General features: G+C 43.3%; 1 protein-coding gene across 1 annotated transcript in view; it reads left to right on the top strand.

Moving 5' to 3' along the window:
* The window catches only part of LOC147893449 (Major facilitator superfamily protein), a 64,364-nt gene extending 44,871 nt beyond the window's left edge, over positions 1-19,493 (top strand). Inside the window, exons 8-10 of the mRNA XM_087386462.1 lie at positions 11,919-12,031; positions 12,155-12,278; positions 19,171-19,493. Of these exons, the coding sequence (XP_087242588.1) occupies positions 11,919-12,031; positions 12,155-12,278; positions 19,171-19,338 (405 nt within the window). The 3' untranslated portion in view covers positions 19,339-19,493. The remainder of the gene's footprint in view (positions 1-11,918; positions 12,032-12,154; positions 12,279-19,170) is intronic.
* The last annotated feature ends 1,458 nt before the right edge of the window (positions 19,494-20,951 follow it).

Raw genomic sequence — 20,951 nt, 5'->3', positions numbered from 1 at the left:
TTCTAACATATTCTAGAAACATACATCAGTTTAGACAAATTGTCTTTAGGCAAAATAGGTTTAACTTTAAACTCTGTGATGATTGCTCTTCATCCCTCTAGATAGCCCATCTCCCTTCTTTTGTTTCTGCAGCTCATTGGCTTCTGCATCAGTAGAGCTTGAATAAGATCATCTGATATCCAGATCTTTGTACCTCCCAATTCCTTGGCTTGTTTGTGAAACTTATTTTTTCCATTTTTCCTGATTTAAAAGTAAGAATTGCATGCCTACCAACCTCATAAAAGATTGCTGTCTGAGTAGAGTTCCATGTTACCTGTGGTATGGCTTCCTTTAGATTTGTAAGGCATGTGTGGAAGCATACTTCACGGTACCAGTCATCCTTTGGGATGCCCGCCATCCTAACACGGAAAGCTTTCTTTCTTCTCTTTGCATCTTCCTTGATTTTCTTTTTATCTTCATTTCCATACCCTTCAGGGGTTGGGTAGGAAATGCATTCTTGGATCACTTTGTAGACCCCTTCTTTTCTACCTATATTATGTCTCTTCCATGTTTTTCTCCACTTTTTGCAGGCATATTTTGAACCCTGCAGGCTCTTGCTGTAGTGAAAATATGTGTCTTGCATATCAAGTAGGCTTACATTGACTTCTATGATTGCAAGAAGGGGCTAAACAACATGAGGGCTGTCACTGCTGCTTACGATCTGTGTGTACAATCGATCTGGTTTTGTGGGGTGTCAATGTTGGCTGGGCCCTTTGGCATGGAGGATGACTTAGCGGCTGCCAGGGTCTGCATCTTGTCTTGCTGCCTGCAAATATTCCTCTTCCCCCCCCCGTTTTACTGAAGCTAACCCCTTGTTAGAAATTACCCAACAGAGGGTACTCACAGTGGAAGACTGATAGTAATGCTCAGCTCACACAGTGTGGTGTGGGATGTGGAATCACAAACTTCTTAATCTATGTGCATAAAATAGATGTGCAGGCTCATCAATAGACAATGAACCAGCCAGATAGAGAAACCACCAAAATAATATATTTCCGTCCGAAACTATGGACACAATACAAAAGAGATAGATTCAGAGTCCCACTAATGGTGTAGTCCTCTGATCTTACCACAAGGTACTTCTCCTATCTGCTAGCTATCTCTAGACTCGAGCCTGCGTGCTCCACCTCGAGCGTCTGTTTAGTGCAATCACTAAATATTTGTGTTGCGTGACGATGTGTTTGATGAAGGCGAATCAATTGGAGTCCATGTGCGACAGAGATGCTTGAGCAGATAATTGCTTGGCGCCTTGGGCGGAGGGCTAGAAAGGATAACCGACCCCTTCACGTGTTTTGACATGACACGCAAGCAGATCATGGCGCAGTTCCATTGCTTGACGGTGGTTGGGCTGGCGACGCTGAGTGCTAACAGAAGGTCCTGTGACGGAGGTCTCTAGAAGACACGACGCACGACGCTGCCCAGCAAGCCAAGGTCTGAACCTTAGGCTGACGTGGCTCTTGCAGACGTGTGACATGGCTAGGGGTCCACACATGCGGGATGATGTGGCATATAGCTAGAGCTTGCTGATGTGGCAGACAATTGCAGGCCTGAGTGGATGCTGAGGTGGCAGTGTACAGTTCAGATGCTGACATGGCATCCAGGCCTTAAGGGGAGCTGATGTGGCAGCACACGTGGCAGCCAGCTCGGATGCTGATGTGGCACTGACACGTGGCAGTAACGTGTCATATGCTGATGTGGCAAAAAGACAGGTGGCTGATGTGGCAGACTTGAGGTTAAGCCAACCTAATGAGGTTAAGCCAACCTAACCTTGGTCAGTGGACTGGTTAGAGGTCCAGTTAGTTGACCCAACCAGACTGTGACCAGTCCAGTTAGTCTAGTTGCAGACTAACCAAACCAGAACCAGTCAGTCTGGTTAGAGTAACCAGTAGTTACCCATCTGGTTACTGCCCCCCAAAAAAAAAAGACAGTTGCAGAGACTGTTTCTGCTAGCAGTTTTCACCTATCTGAGAGAGTATTTACTGTCAGAAAAAGCAGAAATCAGAGAAATTCAGAGATTTGCACAAGTAAAGGAATGCATGCCTTGTGCTCAGAAAAAGGGAATCAGATGCATACTCAGTGCTTTTTGTAGCAGCCCGAAAAGGGGCAATATAGTTGTTGATGCCTTGGCAACTTTGTGGGTATATGCCTTGAGTTGACAGCCCGGTACTGGCATAGATTGTGAATGCAAGACTAACCATTCTTAACTTGGAGGATTCTGAAAACTTTTCTGTATCGAATGCAGCATCAAACTGCTTGATGATCTGCAATGCTTTGTCTGTATGACCATATTGTCCATTATAGGTCATAAACTTGACAGATTTACCTCCATTGCTGTTCCTAGACTTCTTGTGTTTCCTTCTTTTCCTGGATGGTTTAACTGATAAAGAAGAAGATACAAAAGTTGAGCTCGAGGTAGACGGTGAAGGACTTGGAGATCGGTGATGGTGCCTCGATCTCTTCCTGCTATGAGACCGTCCCCTATGAAATCCCTCTCTCTCGGCCTGTACACGAGAGTGTGCCTCTGGCATTGGCACATCATAAGCTGCATTAGGCATATTTTCTGCTTGAAACAAATGCCGAGCTCTTGGATCCCTTTTGAGATTTTCCATCTCTTGCATACGGGTGCATACCATCTGCTCAAATTCTTGCTGATTTTGCTGCACACTTCTCTGTCTTGGATGTGTATCCCTATCTTGTGAATCCCACTGGATAGGTGATTGGGCCATTTTCTTACAACTCGTCTGAGATCTACAAGTTTCTCACACACACTGTGTATGCAACTGATGCACACTGCCTTTGCTTTTCAAAGAGAAAAATTACCTCCAGACAGCGACAACTAGTGCATGGTGGAGTGCACAGACCACAGATGGGTCAGCCCCAAAGAGGTGGAAGGACTTCAAGAAAGCCTTCTACGAGCAGTTTATGCCTAAACAGTTTAGAGATCATGTTCTTCAAGATTGGGACAGTTTGCATATGGATGCAGGAGATACAGTGGATGTGTAGAACTAAAAGTTTTGGGATGCTTATTTGCAAGTTGCACCTTTCAAAACGATCTCCAAAAGAACCCAAATGACAAAGTACAGAGCAGGTCTCAGTCCAAGAATTCTGGCAGTAGTGAATGCTTTGGGGGCTAAGAACATTCAAGACCTTATGCATTCAACTTCAGTAGCTAGTCTTGTGCCATTACAAGATCCATCCACAGTACTATCCTTGCATGCAGGAGGTGCTGAAAGGAAGAAAATTGATTTTTCAAAATCAGAAAAGAAAGAGTATTCCAACGTTGAAAAGAAAGGGTTTTAGCCTCAAAAGCCGAGGGGTACTCAGTTTTCAAAGTCATATAAAGGCAAATCCCCATTCACTCCTGAACAGATAGCTGAATTCCGCAGAGATGGGAAGTGCTTTAGATGTGGGAAAGAGGGGCATATGGCTGCCCAGTGCCCTGAGAAGCCTTTGGGTTCTAAGGAGCAGAAAAAGCCACAAGTATCACCGAGGCCAATGGTGGGAGCAGTCCCAGATGTTTTGGGTAGTGCCTCAGACCCAAAGGAAAAAGAGATTTTACTATCATGGGGAAAGATAAGAGATCAGCAAGCATTAATCCTATTTGATCGAGGGTCTACTGACAATTTTATATCTGAAGATTTAGCCCTGAGATTAGGGGTAAAAACTGAAGAGTTAGGCAAAGCTCTTGATGCTGATCAAATGTTCCAAGGAAATCCAGTGCAAGTTACTCCTTTGATTGGAAAGCTTCATGTCCATGTGCAGATCTATGTAGATCAGGAGGACTTCTTAATCTCTCCTCTCAAGCAGCATGATGTTGTACTTGGTACACTGTGGCTCCATCAAAAGGAAGTAACAATAGAATACCCTGAGAGGGTGCTGAGTTCTATCCATAGGGGGAAAAACCAGCGTTTAGTTGCCAGGAATAAAGGGGAAACTATCCCCATTGTATCTGATGTTACATCTGGTAAAGCAATAAAGTCTGCAATTTTCGCCTACATGGTTTTTGTAAAAGAAAAAGAGAATGATATGCATGCTGAAATGAATGATGCAGACAAAGATAAATTTCAGTTTCTTGTAAACATTAAAGATTGCTTTTCCGATGCTTTGCTAGGGGAGTTAACCCCAGAGGGACCAGAAGATCATCAGATAGAGTTAATGCATTGTAGTGAGCCACCAAATAGACCACCTTATAGAGTCAATGCGACTGAGAGAGAGGAGATTATGGCTCAGGTACAAGATTTGCTGTCCAAAGGGTTGATTCAGCCCAGTTCATCTTCTTTTTGCTCACCAGTACTTCTAGTACAGACGAAAGATGGTTCTTTTCGAATGTGCATTGAATAAGATGACCATCAAAAATAGATTTCCGATACCATGCATAGACAATGTGCTTGACCAGCTCAGAGGAGCAACAGTTTTCAGCAGGATAGACTTGAAGAGTGGCTATCATCAAGTCAGAATACAACCACAAGATGTGCATAAGACAGCTTTTCGCACTACATTCGGATTGTATGAATACTTAGTGATGCCTTTTGGGTTGACAAATGCTCGAGCCACATTCTATAGAATGATGGATCGCATCTTTCGAAAGTACATGCATTTCATGGGTACTTTCTTTGATGATATCCTAGTCTTTTCAAAGACAGAAGAAGAGCACAGAGAACATCTTGCTTTGGTATTTCAAGAACTTCGAAATCATCAGCTTTTTGCCAATAGCAAGAAAAGTGAATTCTTTTTGGAAGAGATCCATTATCTGGGGCATATAATATCCAAGAATGGGATACAGATGGATCTTGCAAAGATCCGAGCCATCCAAGAATGGCCTGAGTTGAAAACTGTGCATGAAGTCCGTAGTTTTTTAGGACTTTGCCTCTACTATAGGAGATTCATCAGGCATTTTGCTGATATCGCAGCTCCATTACATGACCTTACTAAGAAAAATGCAGCCTTTACATGGGGAATATCATAGAAGAAAGCATTCAATACACTCAATGAGAAGTTAACTACAGAACCTATTCTTGTAGTCCCGGATCTTTATCAACCTTTTGATGTTGATTGCGATGCTTGTGGAGAGTGTGTTGGGGCTGCATTACATCAGAATGGACATGTACTAGCATACGAGAGCTGAAGATTGCGTGATGCTGAAAGATATCTGGGAATCTATGAAAAAGAATTATTGGCTGTAGTTCATGTTGTAAACACATGGAAGCACTATCTTTTGGGTGCAGATTTTACTGTTAAAATAGATCACCAAAGTCTGAGATATTTTCTAACTCAGACAAAACTTTTCGAGAAGCATATGAAATGGGCAAATATGCTGTCAATGTATCATTTTCAGATTGTCCATACCCTAGGAATTCGGAACAGAGTGGTAGATGCCGTGTCCCAAAGACCCCAGGTCAACAATGTGACTATTGCTTATCATCAGGACCTGGAAGGCATGAGGGAGCAATATGCTAATGATGCAGATTTTGGCGAGATTTTACAGCAAATGCAAGAGGGGCAGTCCACCAGTCACTATTCCCTGAAAGATGGCTATTTAATGAAAGATGACTGCCTATGCATCACCCAGGAGATGAGGAAAAAGATTTTGGAGAAATGCCATGCACCTCCCTATGCTGGACATAGAGGAATTACAGCAACAACTCTAGCACTAGAGAGGTATTTCTTTTGGCCAGGGATGCGGAAAGATATACATCAGTTTGTTACTGAATGCCTTACGTGTCAGAAAGTGAAGTATGATAGACGGAAGGCACTTGGCCTACTTATGCCTCTTCCCGTGCCTCAAGCACCGTGGGAAAGTATTACAATGGACTTCATTTTTGATTTGCCAAGATCAAAGTCAGGGAATGATGGGATTTGGATTATCATTGATAGATTCAGCAAGCAAGCTCATTTCATTCCGGTTCGCAAAACCATAAAGGCAGATCATATGGCTAAGCTTTTCATGGCACAGATCTTTAAGCATCATGGTATGCCAAAGTCCATTGTCAGTGATCGAGATCCCATAATGACCAGTCTTTTCTGGAGAGATTTATTTGATAATATGGGGATGAATCTGAATTTTTCTTCTTCTTTTCATCCCCAGACAGATGGTCAAAGTGAAGTAGCAAATTCTACAGCATTGGATATGCTGAAATGCTACGTGGGTGACCGAGGTTCAGACTGGGAAAAGTACCTACCGTTGGTAGAAAGAAAGAAAGAAAGAAAGTTTATTAAAGTCTTCGGGAGACCGTGAAGGTCTATGAGACTAAAGATAACTGATACAATGAGCATAATGGTGGTGGTCTCAAAACGGCGGGCCAGCCAACCGTTTCAACAAAAAAGAGGTTATGACTGTGTGTCTAGTCCTGATACAAAAAATATGTGTCTACCTCCAGATGATACAAAAAAGAAGGGGGGGGCACCAAAAATGGGGCAGAGGGGGGAGATACAGTATACATGTGCAGGTGGTGATTGTCAGAGACCAATCATAGAGGGGCCGTCAAATGGGAGGTTGGAAAAAACCCTGCGATAGATGATTGGCCTCTGACGTCACGCGGCCTAGTCGAGCTCGGTCGTCGAGGGCGGCGGGTGGCCCTGTGGATGAGGGCAACGGTAACCCCGGTGGGGCAGGCAGAGAGCAGAGACGAGATGTCATGGACCTGGATGTGTGAGTCTATTCGATGGCGCAGCTGTCGTGGCTTTGGCTCTGGCTCTCGCTCACGTCCGCGTCGTCGGCTAGACTGAGAAGAGGTATCTTGTGACTAGAAGAAGTCAGTGATAGGCCGCTGGGTGTCCTCACGCTGTGTGCGCTGTTCGTGTCGCCGTGCTCGGAGAGAGGTATCTCGGTGGCGAGTCATCTCATGTAAGAAAGCGGCTAGGCATCGCTGATCCGGGAACTGCAGCATGTGTGGGAGGGAGCCGAATCCGTCGCGGAAGAGGCAGTGGTACCGGCCTCGAATGGCATAATAGATAGGACATCTGAAAGCAAAGTGCTCCTCCGACTCGATCTCCTGCAAGTTGCAAAGTGGGCAAAGGCGGTCCTCTCGTGGGATACCCTTTGCGCGTCCGCTCTCGATCCGTAATCGGTGTGACAAGACCCTAAACTGACCGAGGGAGATCCGGAGCGCATGTGGTAGATGAAGCTGTGTGTAACCCAGAGGTGTGATGAAGCCCTCCTGTGAGATCTGGAGGCAGTGTCGGCGGTAGAAGTCGAGCTTCACAGTACACAGCTCTACAGGGAAAGCCCTCTTTGAGGTCATCTTTGGAAAGGTGATTCTCCCACCTTACAAGTTGATCTGGAGGTCTCTCACACGCTGATCAGTTTGTGAGAGACCTCCAGACAGCTTACAGCCAGGTCCGGACAGCAATTGAAAGGTCTCAAGAGAAACATAAAAGAGCTGTAGATAAGCATAGGAGATAGTTAGATCTCAAGGAAGGGGATTGGGTACTTTTAAAGTTCGAGAAAGCTAGGCTCCGTAAGTTCAAAGGCAAACAGAAAGTGTATGCAAAGTTATCTCCGAGGTACTATGGCCCTTTCAGGGTTACAGAAAGAATAAATGAGGTTGCATACAGGTTAGCATTGCCAGAGCATTGGAGGATTCACAATGCATTCCATGTGAGCCTTCTAAAGAAATTTCAGGGGCCAGAGCCTACAGAAGCAATATCAGAGGATCCACCAGAAGTGGATGAGCTGGAGGAGGTCCTTCAGCCAAAGCAGATTGTGTACCATACTGTACGCAAAGGCCCTCAAGGCAAGGAGTTTTACAGGTATCTTGTAAAATTCAAGAATTATACGGCATTGGATGCTAAGTGGATGGATGAAGACATGTTGTCCGATCATCCACAACTTTTGGATGTTTACAAGGAAGCTTTTCAGTTGAGGTCAACTGAATAGAAGCCGAGGGGATGTCACCACAATGTAAATATCCTAAGTCAAAGTATAGTTGACCATTTATCTGATCATAATTAAAGAGTTTTCATATGTGTTAATTATGGTCAAAGAGTTCTTTTAATGGTCAAAGAATTGACTACGGTCAAAGATACTTGACTCTGGCCAAGTAAGCCTGACTTCGGTTGGGGAGACTTGGTTTATACCAAGAAGGTTAACTACGGTTAACCAAGATGTGCCAACTTTGATTGGAGAGTTGTGCCAACTTCTGTTGGAGAGACTTGACTATAATTAAGGTGTCTCGACCCTTGGTCAAAGCTCCTTAATTATGATCAAGAGCGTTGACTTCGGTCAACCAGAGAATAAATATATATATTTTTATATTTGTTATGTGTGCACATGTGTTCAGTGGGGACACCCACCGTGACTAGAATTAGTCCACAGTGTGTTATTTGCATGCAAAGCGCTAACAATTAATGGGTACCATGGTGGTGCGCTTTAATTAATTGTTGCAGGTACTAGGAAGAGTTATTTTCCTAAGCACAATGGAGCCTAACAAGAGTCTAGGAGGTGGTTCGCGTGACCAAGTGCTTCGAAGACTCCAGAGTTGCCCTTAGTGGCATGTAATTAGGAAAGTAATGTAGAGTTTGACAAGTGGCTTGTTGCCAAGAAAGAGAGCCTAAGAGCTCATGTAACGATTCATTCACGTTTGGATTTGGTATGAACTGCTTCCATGCTGAACTCATGTACTGTATTTTCTCTCTGATGAATAAAAACCTTCGGGGGGGTCCAACCCGACGATTGTTCTGGGCCCTAGTGTATCTGTTGAGAGAGGGAGAGAAAATGAAAGTGTCTTTGCTATCTTTTACGAAGTGGGATTTCACTAGAACGTCATGTCGGCTCTCTCTACTGATCCATCTATCCTCATATCAGCTAGCTCCTCCTCCTTCACCCCACTATGTCCTGGAGTTGACTCAATTGCATAGTAATCTGTGACCTTTCTCTGTGCTCGGTCTACCTTAGTAGCTTGTGGCATTGTCCCCTCCTACTGCTATCTGATTTGTTGCTATCTGATTTGTTGTAGTGTCTCTTTGTCACACAGAGAGAGAGAGAGAGAGAGAGAGAGAGAGAGGTATATTAATGTCCATAGAAGAGGAAATTGATCTATGGGACCAAAAAAGTAGCAATTACATAAGAGCTTCACATGGGAGTGCATATAGCATCTCTGTAGGAGGGCATGAAGCCCCTCCAAGAGTATTACATGGCATCCTAATTTCTGCTACTTGGCACAGACGAAGTAAATAAATAAATAAAGATTGTTATTACGACTGTGTCTTTGGGATTAGGCTTGAAGTCTCTGATAAGTGATTTGCCATCTCTATAGACAGTTCATTTGCCCTCGTTCCAAGCTTCTCTTACTCATGAGCTAAATTTTGTGTGTGTGTTTTGTGTGTGTGTAAGAGAAAGAGAGAGAGAGAGAGAGAGAGAGAGAGATTAACATCTTTGGGAGACATCACAGGTCTGTGAGACAAGATAAATTTAGAAAAACTAACTCATACAAGACACTATGGGCTGAGGCGAGAGTCCCCTACCGCCCTTGCTAAGTGCTATATTAAAAAACTCAAGAACTATGACTCAAAACTAAAAATACTAAAAACAAAAAACACAAATATCCAAAATCCCGAGAGAGTAGGAGATGTCAACTATAAACTATGATCTTGGTGATATGAGGATATCTCGTATCCGTCCTTGTTGGTTCGTCTCTGTTGCAGTGGAGGGACGTGGCCTCTATGATCTGTATTCGGTGGGCCATATCAAGAGTGATGCCTAGGCTTTGACAACCCCCTCTGAGTAGAGCCAATATAGGATGGACCTCCATCGTACGTGCTCTGGTCAACCTCTGTCTTGTGTGTGGTCTCAGTGTCTCTCTCTCCACACAACTCCATATCATCTCTTTCCACTAATCCATTTTGCCCTCATATCATTTGCTCCTCCCTCCTCCACTCCACTATGTCTTGGGCTTGACACAAACAAATAGACGTCTGGGACATGCCGTTGTGTTCGGGCTGTGTCAACCGTCACTTTGTACTGTTTGATTTGTCTCAGCATGGCCTGTTTGTGTCATTGCACCTTGATCTAGTAGAGACCAATGCAAACCTAATCATGAAAGTGGATCAGCCGAGAAACCAAAACCCTTCTAAAAAAGGCAGTGGTATCGTCCTTGATTCCCTTAGTAGAGTGGGCATGTACATAAGAAGTGCTCCTCTATCTCCACCTCCTCCAACGTGCATAGCATGCAAATCTTTTGCTCTCTAGGTGTCTGTGGCTCTCCCTATCTCGATCCTCAGGTGTTGGGACGAGACCCGTGCTGCCCAATGGAAATCTTCAATGCAAGTGAGCCTCCAGGCACTGGGGTCTGAGAATCACTCCATCCCCTGATACTCTTAGGAAGTGATCGTGATAGAATTGGATCTTGATGGGGAATTCCTACTTCCCCTCCCAAGTCCGGGACATATAGAGCTGGAGTAGATCCAATTGTATGACACAATTGATCTCTCAAGGGGGACGGGACATCCAAACTATATTGAAAAGGGGGAAGTCAATCCATTTGGATAACTTGACTAGCAAACCATTTCGATATATGTGCATACTAGGCCATCTATCCGCTAGTCATCTAGATGACTTATGGTGTCTATATTACTCTAGGCATACTAGATGACTCTAGTGCCAATCTTTGTAGTCTCCAGCTAGGCAAGGCCCAAATCCTACGAGGGTATGTCAATGTCTGAGACCTTTTCATGGAATTGTGTTTGGGATTCATGGTTTTTTTATGCATGTTGTTTAGATGATATCCTTACGGTTCATATTGAAAGTACATGAAGTAACCTAGTCTTGGGTGACCTAAACTAAAAGATTGCAGGTCATGCGAGGGAGAAGGGGCTTGAGTTAAAGGAGCTTATAGAGCTTGCTCTGAAGCTTCTCCATCATCAGTGTTAAATTAATGTGAACAAAATGCGTTTGGAGCTTCCTGTTCCCCGTTCATCATGGTCAAAGTTGTGACTTGATATCGAGGGAACTTTTACTTAAGGCTATGAAGGGAAGTTCAAGTTTTTAATTCTAGTCATGAGGAAAGGATCAAGGCAAAAAACCCATTTATGGTCTTGCAAGCTGCTAAGTATAGATATCTGACTTACGGTAACAATGATCTGCTTGTAGAAGATTATGAAGGTTTAAAAAATAATAATACATAGGGTGCCAATTGACCACTATGTGTAGCATAATGTTAGAATAGTAATTTGAAGAATCTTGGATGATGCATGGTTTGGACGTCACATATGCATGGATTTCAAGCTGTGCTGTTTGTCCAAATTTAAGACCTAAAGTACAAGCAAAATTTGTTTGCCCAAGACCTGCTCAGCCCACGTAAGGCCTTAACAAACCGATCTGCTTCACTGTAAACCATCTTGCACTTCCCGAAGCACCCCATGCCGACTTCTCATGAATTTCTACATGGGGTGCTTCGGGAGTATTCAAAATGTTGAACACTCCATAGAAATCTTGTCATCACCCCCTAACAAGCTATTCAGGTGACAAATGATGTAGCCTAGTCTGCTGTTTTCTGTAGTACTTGTTGTTTCTTGATTGGGATGGAAATCACATTCTTCATTTGCATTATGTGCCTGATTTTGGACTTGCAAAAAGGCTTACATTGGCTTTTTTGTATTGACAAAATTAATGGGGATCTCTTCCTTGATTTTGTTACCATTCATGATTGAGTTAACCACTCTGATTATTTCATAATAGAGAGAAAATTGGGCATTTGCCTATAGAACTTATGTAATGATTTAGTAATGAGTGTTCTTGTCAATTATGACGTTGCTTGTAACATGATGGCTAACTATATCTTTCAATAATGAGCATTTCTTATGATTGAATAATGAGTGTTTCTTTTCAAGTATGGCGTTGCTCGTAACATGATGCTAATTATATCTTTCCTGTTATCATACAGTTTTCACTGTTAGCTGGTCGGTTTTCAAGTGGAATTTTATCAATTTCAATAATAATTTTTGTTGGAGCAGCTGCACAATTACTTGCACTTGTGCAATTGATTTCTAAACAAAGGTACTGAAGCCTTCTCTAATTTTAAAGGTCTCCACCATATAAGTATCTGTACCATTGTGTTCTGAAAAATGGTACGTCTCTGCAGCAATTGGCCTGACATTGGTTGTGCTTTTGTTGCAACAGCTATGAAAGCAATGTGCCAGGCTATTTGAACCTTTTTGGTTTGGCTATGATTTGGGGGTTAGGGGATGCAGCTTTCAATACACAGATCAGTGCTTTACTGGGCATACTTTATCCAACTAATGCTGTAAGTCTCTTTGACAAGCAGATTATAGTGCACTACATTTTGTTGCACACTCAAGCAGAGCTTGTCAATACGTTTGTTTTTTGTGGTTTGAAAGGTGATATATTTTGAACTTCAGAACTTTGAATACCATTTATGATTTTCCTACTAGACAACCTGGTTAACCGCCAAAGCTCTTCTTGCCAAGGAAAGTTTGATGAAGCTCCAGTAGAGGATCTTGCAACACTCTCTAGAACAAGGGCAATGTGTTTCTCAACTGAGATGTCTATTCCCACTGGGCATCCAAAGTACCTCGCGGTCTGCCCTCTAGGTATCTGTTTGAAGCCCAAAGACTCGCTCATGGAGTATCTTTCTTCATGCTTGTGGGAAAGTGTCTCCTAACGTTCCACTCCCCTCGTTTCCCTCACAAGTGGTATCAGAGCCTTCCTCTCCCTCTCACTCCGGTCTACCCCTCCCTCTCCCCTCGGGCCTCGTGCCCTCAGCAGCGAGCAGGGCGTGGCAGCAGCGAGCAGGGTAGCAGCGCGCGAGCAGGCCGCAGCCAGCGCGCGCAGGAGCAGCTGCGCGCAGCATTTGCGCGAGCAGCTATAGCTGCAGCAGCAGCTAGCTGCTGCTAGCTGCTACCAGCTACAAGGCGGCCGCAGCCAGCCAGGCAGCCAGCCGTACCGGCTGTACGGACGCCGCGACAGCCAGCCGTACCGGCTGTACGGACGCCGCGACAGGTACAGCCGGCCGTGCAGCTGTTAGCTGCTGGGCTGTGTGACCAGCAGCAGCCGGCTGCACACAGGCAGCCGACCTCCATCAGCGGGCGAGGACGCGTGCAAGTACAAGGTACAGCCGTACCGGCTGTACCCTCAGCTAGAAATTTCGAAAAAAAATTTTGGGGATCCGTGCCCTCGCCAGTACAGGGTACAGCAAGTACACTGTGCAGGCACAGCAGGTACTTGCAGGTACAGCAGGCACACAGATTTTTTTTTGGGGAAGAAGGAAAAGAGAGAGCACTCTGCTCTTTTGCGTGGTACTTGCAAGTACACGCAGGTACAGAAGTACAACGAGGTTTTTTCTTGATGCATTCCCGGAATTTTTTTTACAGTTCTAAAATTGTGTGTTTGAGGTACATCAAGTACACTCGTGTCCCTCGTGCTTGAGGTGACTAGTGCCACAGTGTGTGGTGGTTGCACAGTTATTTTTTCGGGAAGGTCAGATGCCTTGTTTTTGCAGAGGGCTTTTATGCTTTTGCTGAGTGCAAATCTCAGTTTTCGGGTGACAATTTCATAGGGCTTTTGCCTGGAAGTGTATGCAGTGTATGCCTTGAGGCAGTGTGGAGCCAGGGTGCCCACATTGGTCTTGTTTTCCGCAGTATATCAGTGACATTTCTTTGCAGGTCACATTTTGTGTACAGCACTTAGAAAATCTCAGTTGAGCCACGCTTGGCCAGGGCGCATCGAGTTTACTCGGTCCCTAACTGTCCATCGTTGACAGTGCTCAAAAGATCTTCTTTTCGGTGTTTGTACGTTGGGATCTGTGTTGCCACTGTGCACACAGGCAATTTATGCATTACTTTGTCAGGTGAAAGTGCCAGGAGAGCGCTGTATTTTGTATGCTACCTCAGTGTTGAGGTGTTTTTCACTTGGTACAGGTGTCAAATCAAGGGGCTTTTGCCCAGATTTTGCTTGTGAGCACTTGAGTTACTGTTTGAGAACTTCAGATGCCTTTTATCCCCTTGGCAGAAGGGTGATTGTTTGGGATTTGTCCCATACTTTGTTGCAGGTTTTGTGACAGGCTGAGGTGTTTGGAGCCTTTTTCAGTGGACAAAACAGTGTATGACAAGTGGTTTATGCATATAAAATCAGTGCAATACCTCATCTGAGGTGGGAGAAGTGATCAGGACATCAGTGTTTTGTGTTTCGTCAGATGATGATGCACTTGTAAAGCACTTGTGGAACAGCTGCAGCATTCTGTAGTTACTGTTTTATGCCTATTTGAGCACGGTACAGTGTGTCAGAAGGTACAGTGACTGGAGGGAAAATTTTCTGTTTTGCTGCAGATTTTTTGACAGTAAAAAACAGCACTATTGTGAGTGCTCCTGGCTCTTGATAGAGCAGGTTTTCTGAGAAATCAGAATTTTATTTAGTCATTTTTTTGACTTACAGGGAGTCAGGCACTTTCCTTGTCTGATATGGCATCAGGGGGAAGTGAATCCTCAATACTGAACATAAAGAAATTGGAAGGGGCACACAATTATGCATTATGGGCAGAACAGTGTTTGAATGTACTTCTGCTAAAGAAGATTTCTAAGCCCATAAGGGTGAAGGGTGTCAAGCCATCTGGGATGGCAGATGATGAGTGGGAGGAGCTTGATTTGTCCGCAAGGGCAGCTATCATGCTTACTCTCAGTGATTCTCTTGTGTTCAATGTTCAGGCAGAAAAGACCTCTTATGGCCTATGGCAGAGGCTAGAAGAGCTGTATGCCCAAAAGAGCTCAGCCAGTAAGGTTTATTGGTTGAAGAAGCTTGTTGACCTTCGGATGAAGGAAGGTACAGCTATGACCTCACACTTGAGTGAGTTCAATGCCATCTTTACACAGCTTATTGCACAGGGATTGAACCTTGATGAGGAGTTCAAGGCTACCTTCTTGTTGTGTACCCTCCCTGAGAGTTGGGACACTTTCAAGACCACTCTGTCAAATTCAAATGTCACTCTTATGTATGCTGATGTGGAGAGCTCTCTCCTTATGGAGGAGATGAGCAGGAAGAATAATATGGGCAGCAAGTCTTCCAATGCTTTGCAGGTACAGGAAAGAGGTAGGACTCAGCAGAAGGGGAGATCTGCTAGCAAGTCCAAATCCCGCAGTCAGTCTCGTGGCAAAAAGGATATTGAATGCTTTTACTGTGGCAAGAAGGGACATGTGAAGTCTAAGTGCTTCAAGTTTATACGGGATCAGAAAGCCAAGAAGGCTGAGACAAAGGATGCAGGCAGTGGAAGCAAAGGCAAAGGCAAGGCCAAGGCAAATGACTTGGATGCAGTGAATGTTGCAGCAGAGGACAGTGACAGTGACAGACATGATGTATTATGTTCTTCTGCTGTAATTGCACATACATTGGTTGTTGATGGCCATGACATGCACACCTGGCTCTTGGATTCAGGTGCTTCTTTTCATGTTACGCCTCATAGGGAGTGGTTTACTTCCTACACAGGTACTCATGGAGTTGTTCACCTTGGGAACAACTATGCATGTCAGATTGCAGGGATTGGCAGTATACAGATAGTATTCCCTGATGGACGCATATTTATGCTTAATGGTGTTCGCCATGTGCCGCAAATCAAGAAAAATCTGATTAGCACTGGCTTATTGGATGACAGTGGTTACCACACCACATTTGGGGATTCCAAATGGGTGATTACTGATGGCCAGGTTGTAGTGGCTGAGGGTTATAAGAGTGATACCTTGTATCCTCTTTATGTTTCCAGTGTAGGTAATCATGTTGTTGCCATAACCGAGCTGCCGAAGGTTTCATTGTGGCATAGCCGGTTGGGACACATGTCCGTTAAAGGAATGCAAGAACTGTCACGTTTGGGTTATCTGCCGTCTCTTTCATTTTCAGATTTGCCTACTTGTGATCATTGCATATTTGGCAAGCATTCTATGACTCCTCATAAGAGGAGAACTCCCCAGAATAGAGCACCGCTTGATCTAGTGCACACTGATTTGTGTGAGATGCCACAGCTATCACTAGGGGGTGCAAAGTATTTTATTACTTTTATTGATGATGCCACACGCAAAGTGTGGGTCTATTTCTTGAAGCATAAGAGCGATGCCTTAGATGCTTTCAAGAAGTTTGTCGCTCAGGTTGAGAATCGGACAGGACATAGGCTGAAATGCCTCAGATCCGATAATGGGGGTGAGTATGTGTCACATGCTTTTGTACAGTTATGCGAAGCTAAGGGCATTAAACAGGAACTCACAGCCCCTCATAATGCATCTCAAAATGGTGTGAGTGAGCGGATGAATCGAACTATTCAGGAGAAAGTTCGATGTATGTTGTCTTATGCTGCATTGCCCCATGGCTTTTGGGCAGAAGCCGTGCAAACAGCAGTTTACCTAATTAACAGGTCGCCGAACAAGGCTTTGGAATTGAAAGTGCCAGAGGAGGTGTGGTCTAGCAAGCCACCTTCATATAAGCACTTACGTGTGTTTGGCTGCGAGTGCTTTGCTCATGTACGCAAAGAACTGCGCACCAAACTGGAGCCAAAGTCTTTCAGATGCATCTTCATGGGTTACGGTGACGAAGGTGAAATGGGGTACAGGTTATGGGATCCCGTCAAACGGAAGATTATACGCAGCAATGACGTCATCTTTAAAGAGGATTGTGTACACAGAGAACCCGTGCAACCTGTGGAATACAAGAGGGTTGTATATGATGATGTCGGACAGCAAAGAATGCCCATTAATATGCAGCAGCAGGCTGCTGTAAATAACCCTGTTCAAGAGGGTATACAGGCTGAAAATCAGCCAGATAATTTTGCCAATGATGCACCACTGGATATGCCAGCAAATGGCGCTGTAGGACAGACAAATATGGTGGTACAGCCACCCATCATGCATGATGAACAGGCTAGACAGCAGCCTCATACGGAGCATTTTGTTAGGAGGAGCACCCGTGTACAACGGCCTCCTGACAAGTTTGTTCCAGGAGCCAATAATGTGGCTGATTTTATCATGCTGACAGATTGTGGTGAGCCTTCCAGCTTCAGGGAAGCTATGGGAAGAACAGAGAAAAGGAAGTGGGAGAAAGCCATGCAATCAGAAATGGACTCCCTACTTCAAAATGATACATGGGACTTGGTGCAGCTACCTGCAGGCAGAAAGGTTTTGCCATGCAAGTGGGTTTACAAAGTCAAAGTGGATTCAAATGCTTTGCCGAGGTATAAGGCCAGATTGGTTGCCAAGGGATTTAAGCAGGAGAAGGGCATTGACTTTGATGAGATCTTTTCCCCTGTAGTCAAGATGACTACTTTGAGAGCAGTGTTAGCTCTTGTTGCTCATGAGGACATGGATTTATGTCAGATGGATGTGAAGACTGCTTTTCTTCACGGAGATCTCCATGATGAGATCTACATGAGTCAGCCAGAGGGATATGCTGTTAAAGGGAAAGAGCAGCTTGTGTGTAAGCTCAAGAGGAGCTTGTATGGACTCAAGCAGGCGCCAAGGGAATGGTACAAGAAGTTTGATGCCTTCATGCAGTCCCAAGGGTATCATAGGTGTGAGACCGATCATTGCTTGTACACCAAACGGGCAAAGGATGGCAGTTTGATGCTACTCATTCTATATGTGGATGACATGCTGATTGCCAGCAAATCTCAGCAGGAGATCATTGCTTTGAAGAAGCAACTACATAAGTCTTTTGACATGAAAGACTTGGGTGATGCAAATCACATACTAGGTATGCGGATTACTCGTGACAGGTCTAAGGGACTTTTGTTTCTGTCACAGGAAGAGTACATTGGCAAGGTACTGCAGAGATTTAACATGGAGGGGGGGAAGTCAATTAGTACCCCGTTGCCTCCTCGTTTAAAACTCAGTAGTAAGGACAGCCCCAGATCAGATGATGATAAGGCTGAGATGGCCAAGGTTCTGTATGCATCTGCAGTTGGTTCTTTGATGTATGCCATGGTTGCCACTCGTCCAGATATTGCTTTTGCGGTGGGAGTCATCAGCAGGTATATGGCAAATCCAGGCAAGCGGCACTGGGAAGCAGTGAAAGGCGTCTTGAGGTATCTCAAGGGTACCAAAGACTCGTGCATATGCTATGGTAGGCAGGATGCATTGGTGCATGGTTTTACAGATTCAGACTATGCAAGGAATGCAGATAACCGGAAGTCTACTACCGGTTATATTTTCACATTTGCAGGAGGTGCTATATCATGGGTGTCTCGGTTGCAGAAATGCATTGCACTGTCAACCACTGAAGCTGAATATGTTGCAGCCACTGAGGCTTGCAAGGAAGCAATATGGCTTACTCGGCTGGTGGGAGATTTGCGCATTACAGGAGATATGCCAGTTTTGCATTGTGATAGTCAGAGTGCTATCATGTTGGCAAAGAATCCGGTCTTTCATCAGAAGACCAAGCACGTAGATGTGAAATACCATTTCATGAGGGAGGTACTGGAAGACAAGCGGCTTGAGCTTGTGAAGGTGCATATTGATGATAATCCTACAGATTTGCTCACTAAGAGCTTGCCTACAGAGCGGTTTGCACATTGTCGCCGCATCATGGGATTAGGATGAGACCATTCTTATTTTATGGTCTTGTATACGGTAACTGTATATTGCTGTAATTTTTATTCTTTTCTCCCCTTTAGGCACATTGGCCTTTAGGTGGGAGGTTGTTGGGGTAAAGGCACATTGCCACCCTTTAAAAGTTATGACCCCTATGACTGTCTTAAGACAGTCATAGGGTGAATCCCTAATCCTAATAAAACCTTTGAGTTTGTGGTGTGGCTCAACACTTTTTTACACACCCACACTTCTTGTGTCTCTCTCTCTCTGTCTCCTAACGTTCCACTCCCCTCGTTTCCCTCACAAAATTTGCACTGTGCATCGCTTGGGAATGATTTTTAGCAAGTCTTTGTCGAAATTCCACAATATGCTGTGAACAAATTTTCAATTTAAGTTGTTTTTATGGAATGCATGCTATATCAAGATTGATGCAGGGTATCACATTGAAATTCAGCAATATTTCATAAAGACAAGACTCTCAAGATGCCTTAGCACCACATGATATGGGTGTTGTTTTTTCAGAAAATGGTTTCATCAGAACATACAGTTCACCTTGTCCTAATCATTGTATTCATGCTATCTTGTTCAGCACTGACTTTTTTAAACTCATGCATACAGGAGTCAGCATTTGCTCAGTGGAAGATTTGGCAGAGTCTGGCTACATCAGTGGTTTTTTTTATTACTTCTTACACTCTGCTTTCTGTAAGGCTCATAATCTTATTAATTACCCTGTTTATTTCTGTAGCCTCTTTTTCAGTGCTCAGATTTATCTTTGTAAGTAAATAATTACCAAACATTGATGCCAATATTGATATCAACATGTTATGTTGTGCAACCTATTCAAAAATTAAGCACTTTAAACTTGAAAGTGTATAGTTCATTGTCATGAAAACATACATTAAATGTCTACGAGCTCAAATTAATATTCATTTGACTTCAAATTTACCTGGATTCCTAGGGTGACAGACCACAAGCATTTCAACTCAAAGAATAGACAAAATATCATGCAACACTCATGCAGTTCCTAGAATATTTTAGCTACATGAAGTCAATATATTTACCTGGATTTGACTCTCTATATTCCACAAGCTTGTTCGTAAATTGCTAGTATACTAGTTAGTTTTTTTTTTTTTGGGGGGGGGAGGGGAGATGAACCCCCAAAATGACATATATAGCTCAAGTTGTTTGTGTTGAATAAATTGTTAAAACAAAAAATATGACCACAATGACTATGAAAGCAACAATGATGATAGCGTTAACTGATTGTATGGTAATGATTGGGACCAGCATTGAGATATAAGAGACATTGATAGTAGATATCAGTATGTAGTTGGATTGGTATCTCCAAAATGTTTTATAGAGATCAAGGATGGGGAGGTTTGCATATTATGAGTTGGATATGCTGCAAGCATATCCTTGTATATAATATAAATTCGCATTATCTATGGTAGTTTGAAATCTCAAAACATCTTTTATCTTTGTATGTAAAACTATGACATTTTGTTTCAATGGTGTCCAAAAAAAAAAAAAAAAAAGTTTCAATCGTACAACAAAATACAAGACACACTACTACATAGGAGTCTATTTTCGATGCTTATTTGTCAGACTTTTTGTGGGGCTTAGAATGTTTTTTGCATGACAATTGGCATATTGTCAGTCGGATTTGCATGTGCAAAATGTCGGTATGGGTGTCGTTATGTATGTCAAAGACGTTCCAGGTACTACTAATACCCATACTAACTTTGACATTTAAGATATCGACGATAGATGTACTTGACACCTATACTAATGCTGGCATTCCACGATGAAAATTATAGTGAGTAGTTTACAATATGATCCAAAATCATTTAGACCAGTAAGTTTCATCATTTTAAAGATTAAAAAATATAAGAACATGTACACCTAGTTTGGGATTATATATTCATGATGAACTTAATATACAAATTGACATAATGTAAGTATGAAAGTGAAAGGGTTAAGGATAAGAAGCCCTCTCGATGACAAAAAAGTCAAATAGTAGCATTTATATCCAAGGTTGCATCTTCACCCAAGTCCATCATGCTAGATAAGTCCATCTGTAGTTCTATGCGCAACTCACCTATATCATCAAGGTCTATGCTACCTAAGACTCGACTCCCTAATTGAACCTTTTTCACATTGTTCAAGAATAAAAGTATATCATTTTCATTGGTTTAAAGTTTGGTGGAGTCTATGGCAACAAATACCATCTTTCTTGATTGTAGCATGGGACCATTGTAGATAGTTCTAAACTATTTTACATTAAAAAATTCAAATGTAAATTCAACTTCTAAGCTATTACGTACGATTCCACAATAACCAAACAGAGAGGAAAGGAGATTGGTATCAGAGGTGCTTGCTTAGTTGTCTTTTTTAAGCTA

The sequence above is a fragment of the Dipteris shenzhenensis genome, chromosome 15, assembly GCF_047967505.1.
Source record: "Dipteris shenzhenensis isolate YYH24624 ecotype China chromosome 15, Dip_SZ_1.0, whole genome shotgun sequence".
NCBI lineage: Eukaryota > Viridiplantae > Streptophyta > Polypodiopsida > Gleicheniales > Dipteridaceae > Dipteris > Dipteris shenzhenensis.
The sequence above is the reverse complement of the archived record's forward strand: the minus strand, read 5'-3'. Positions and strand labels throughout refer to the sequence as shown.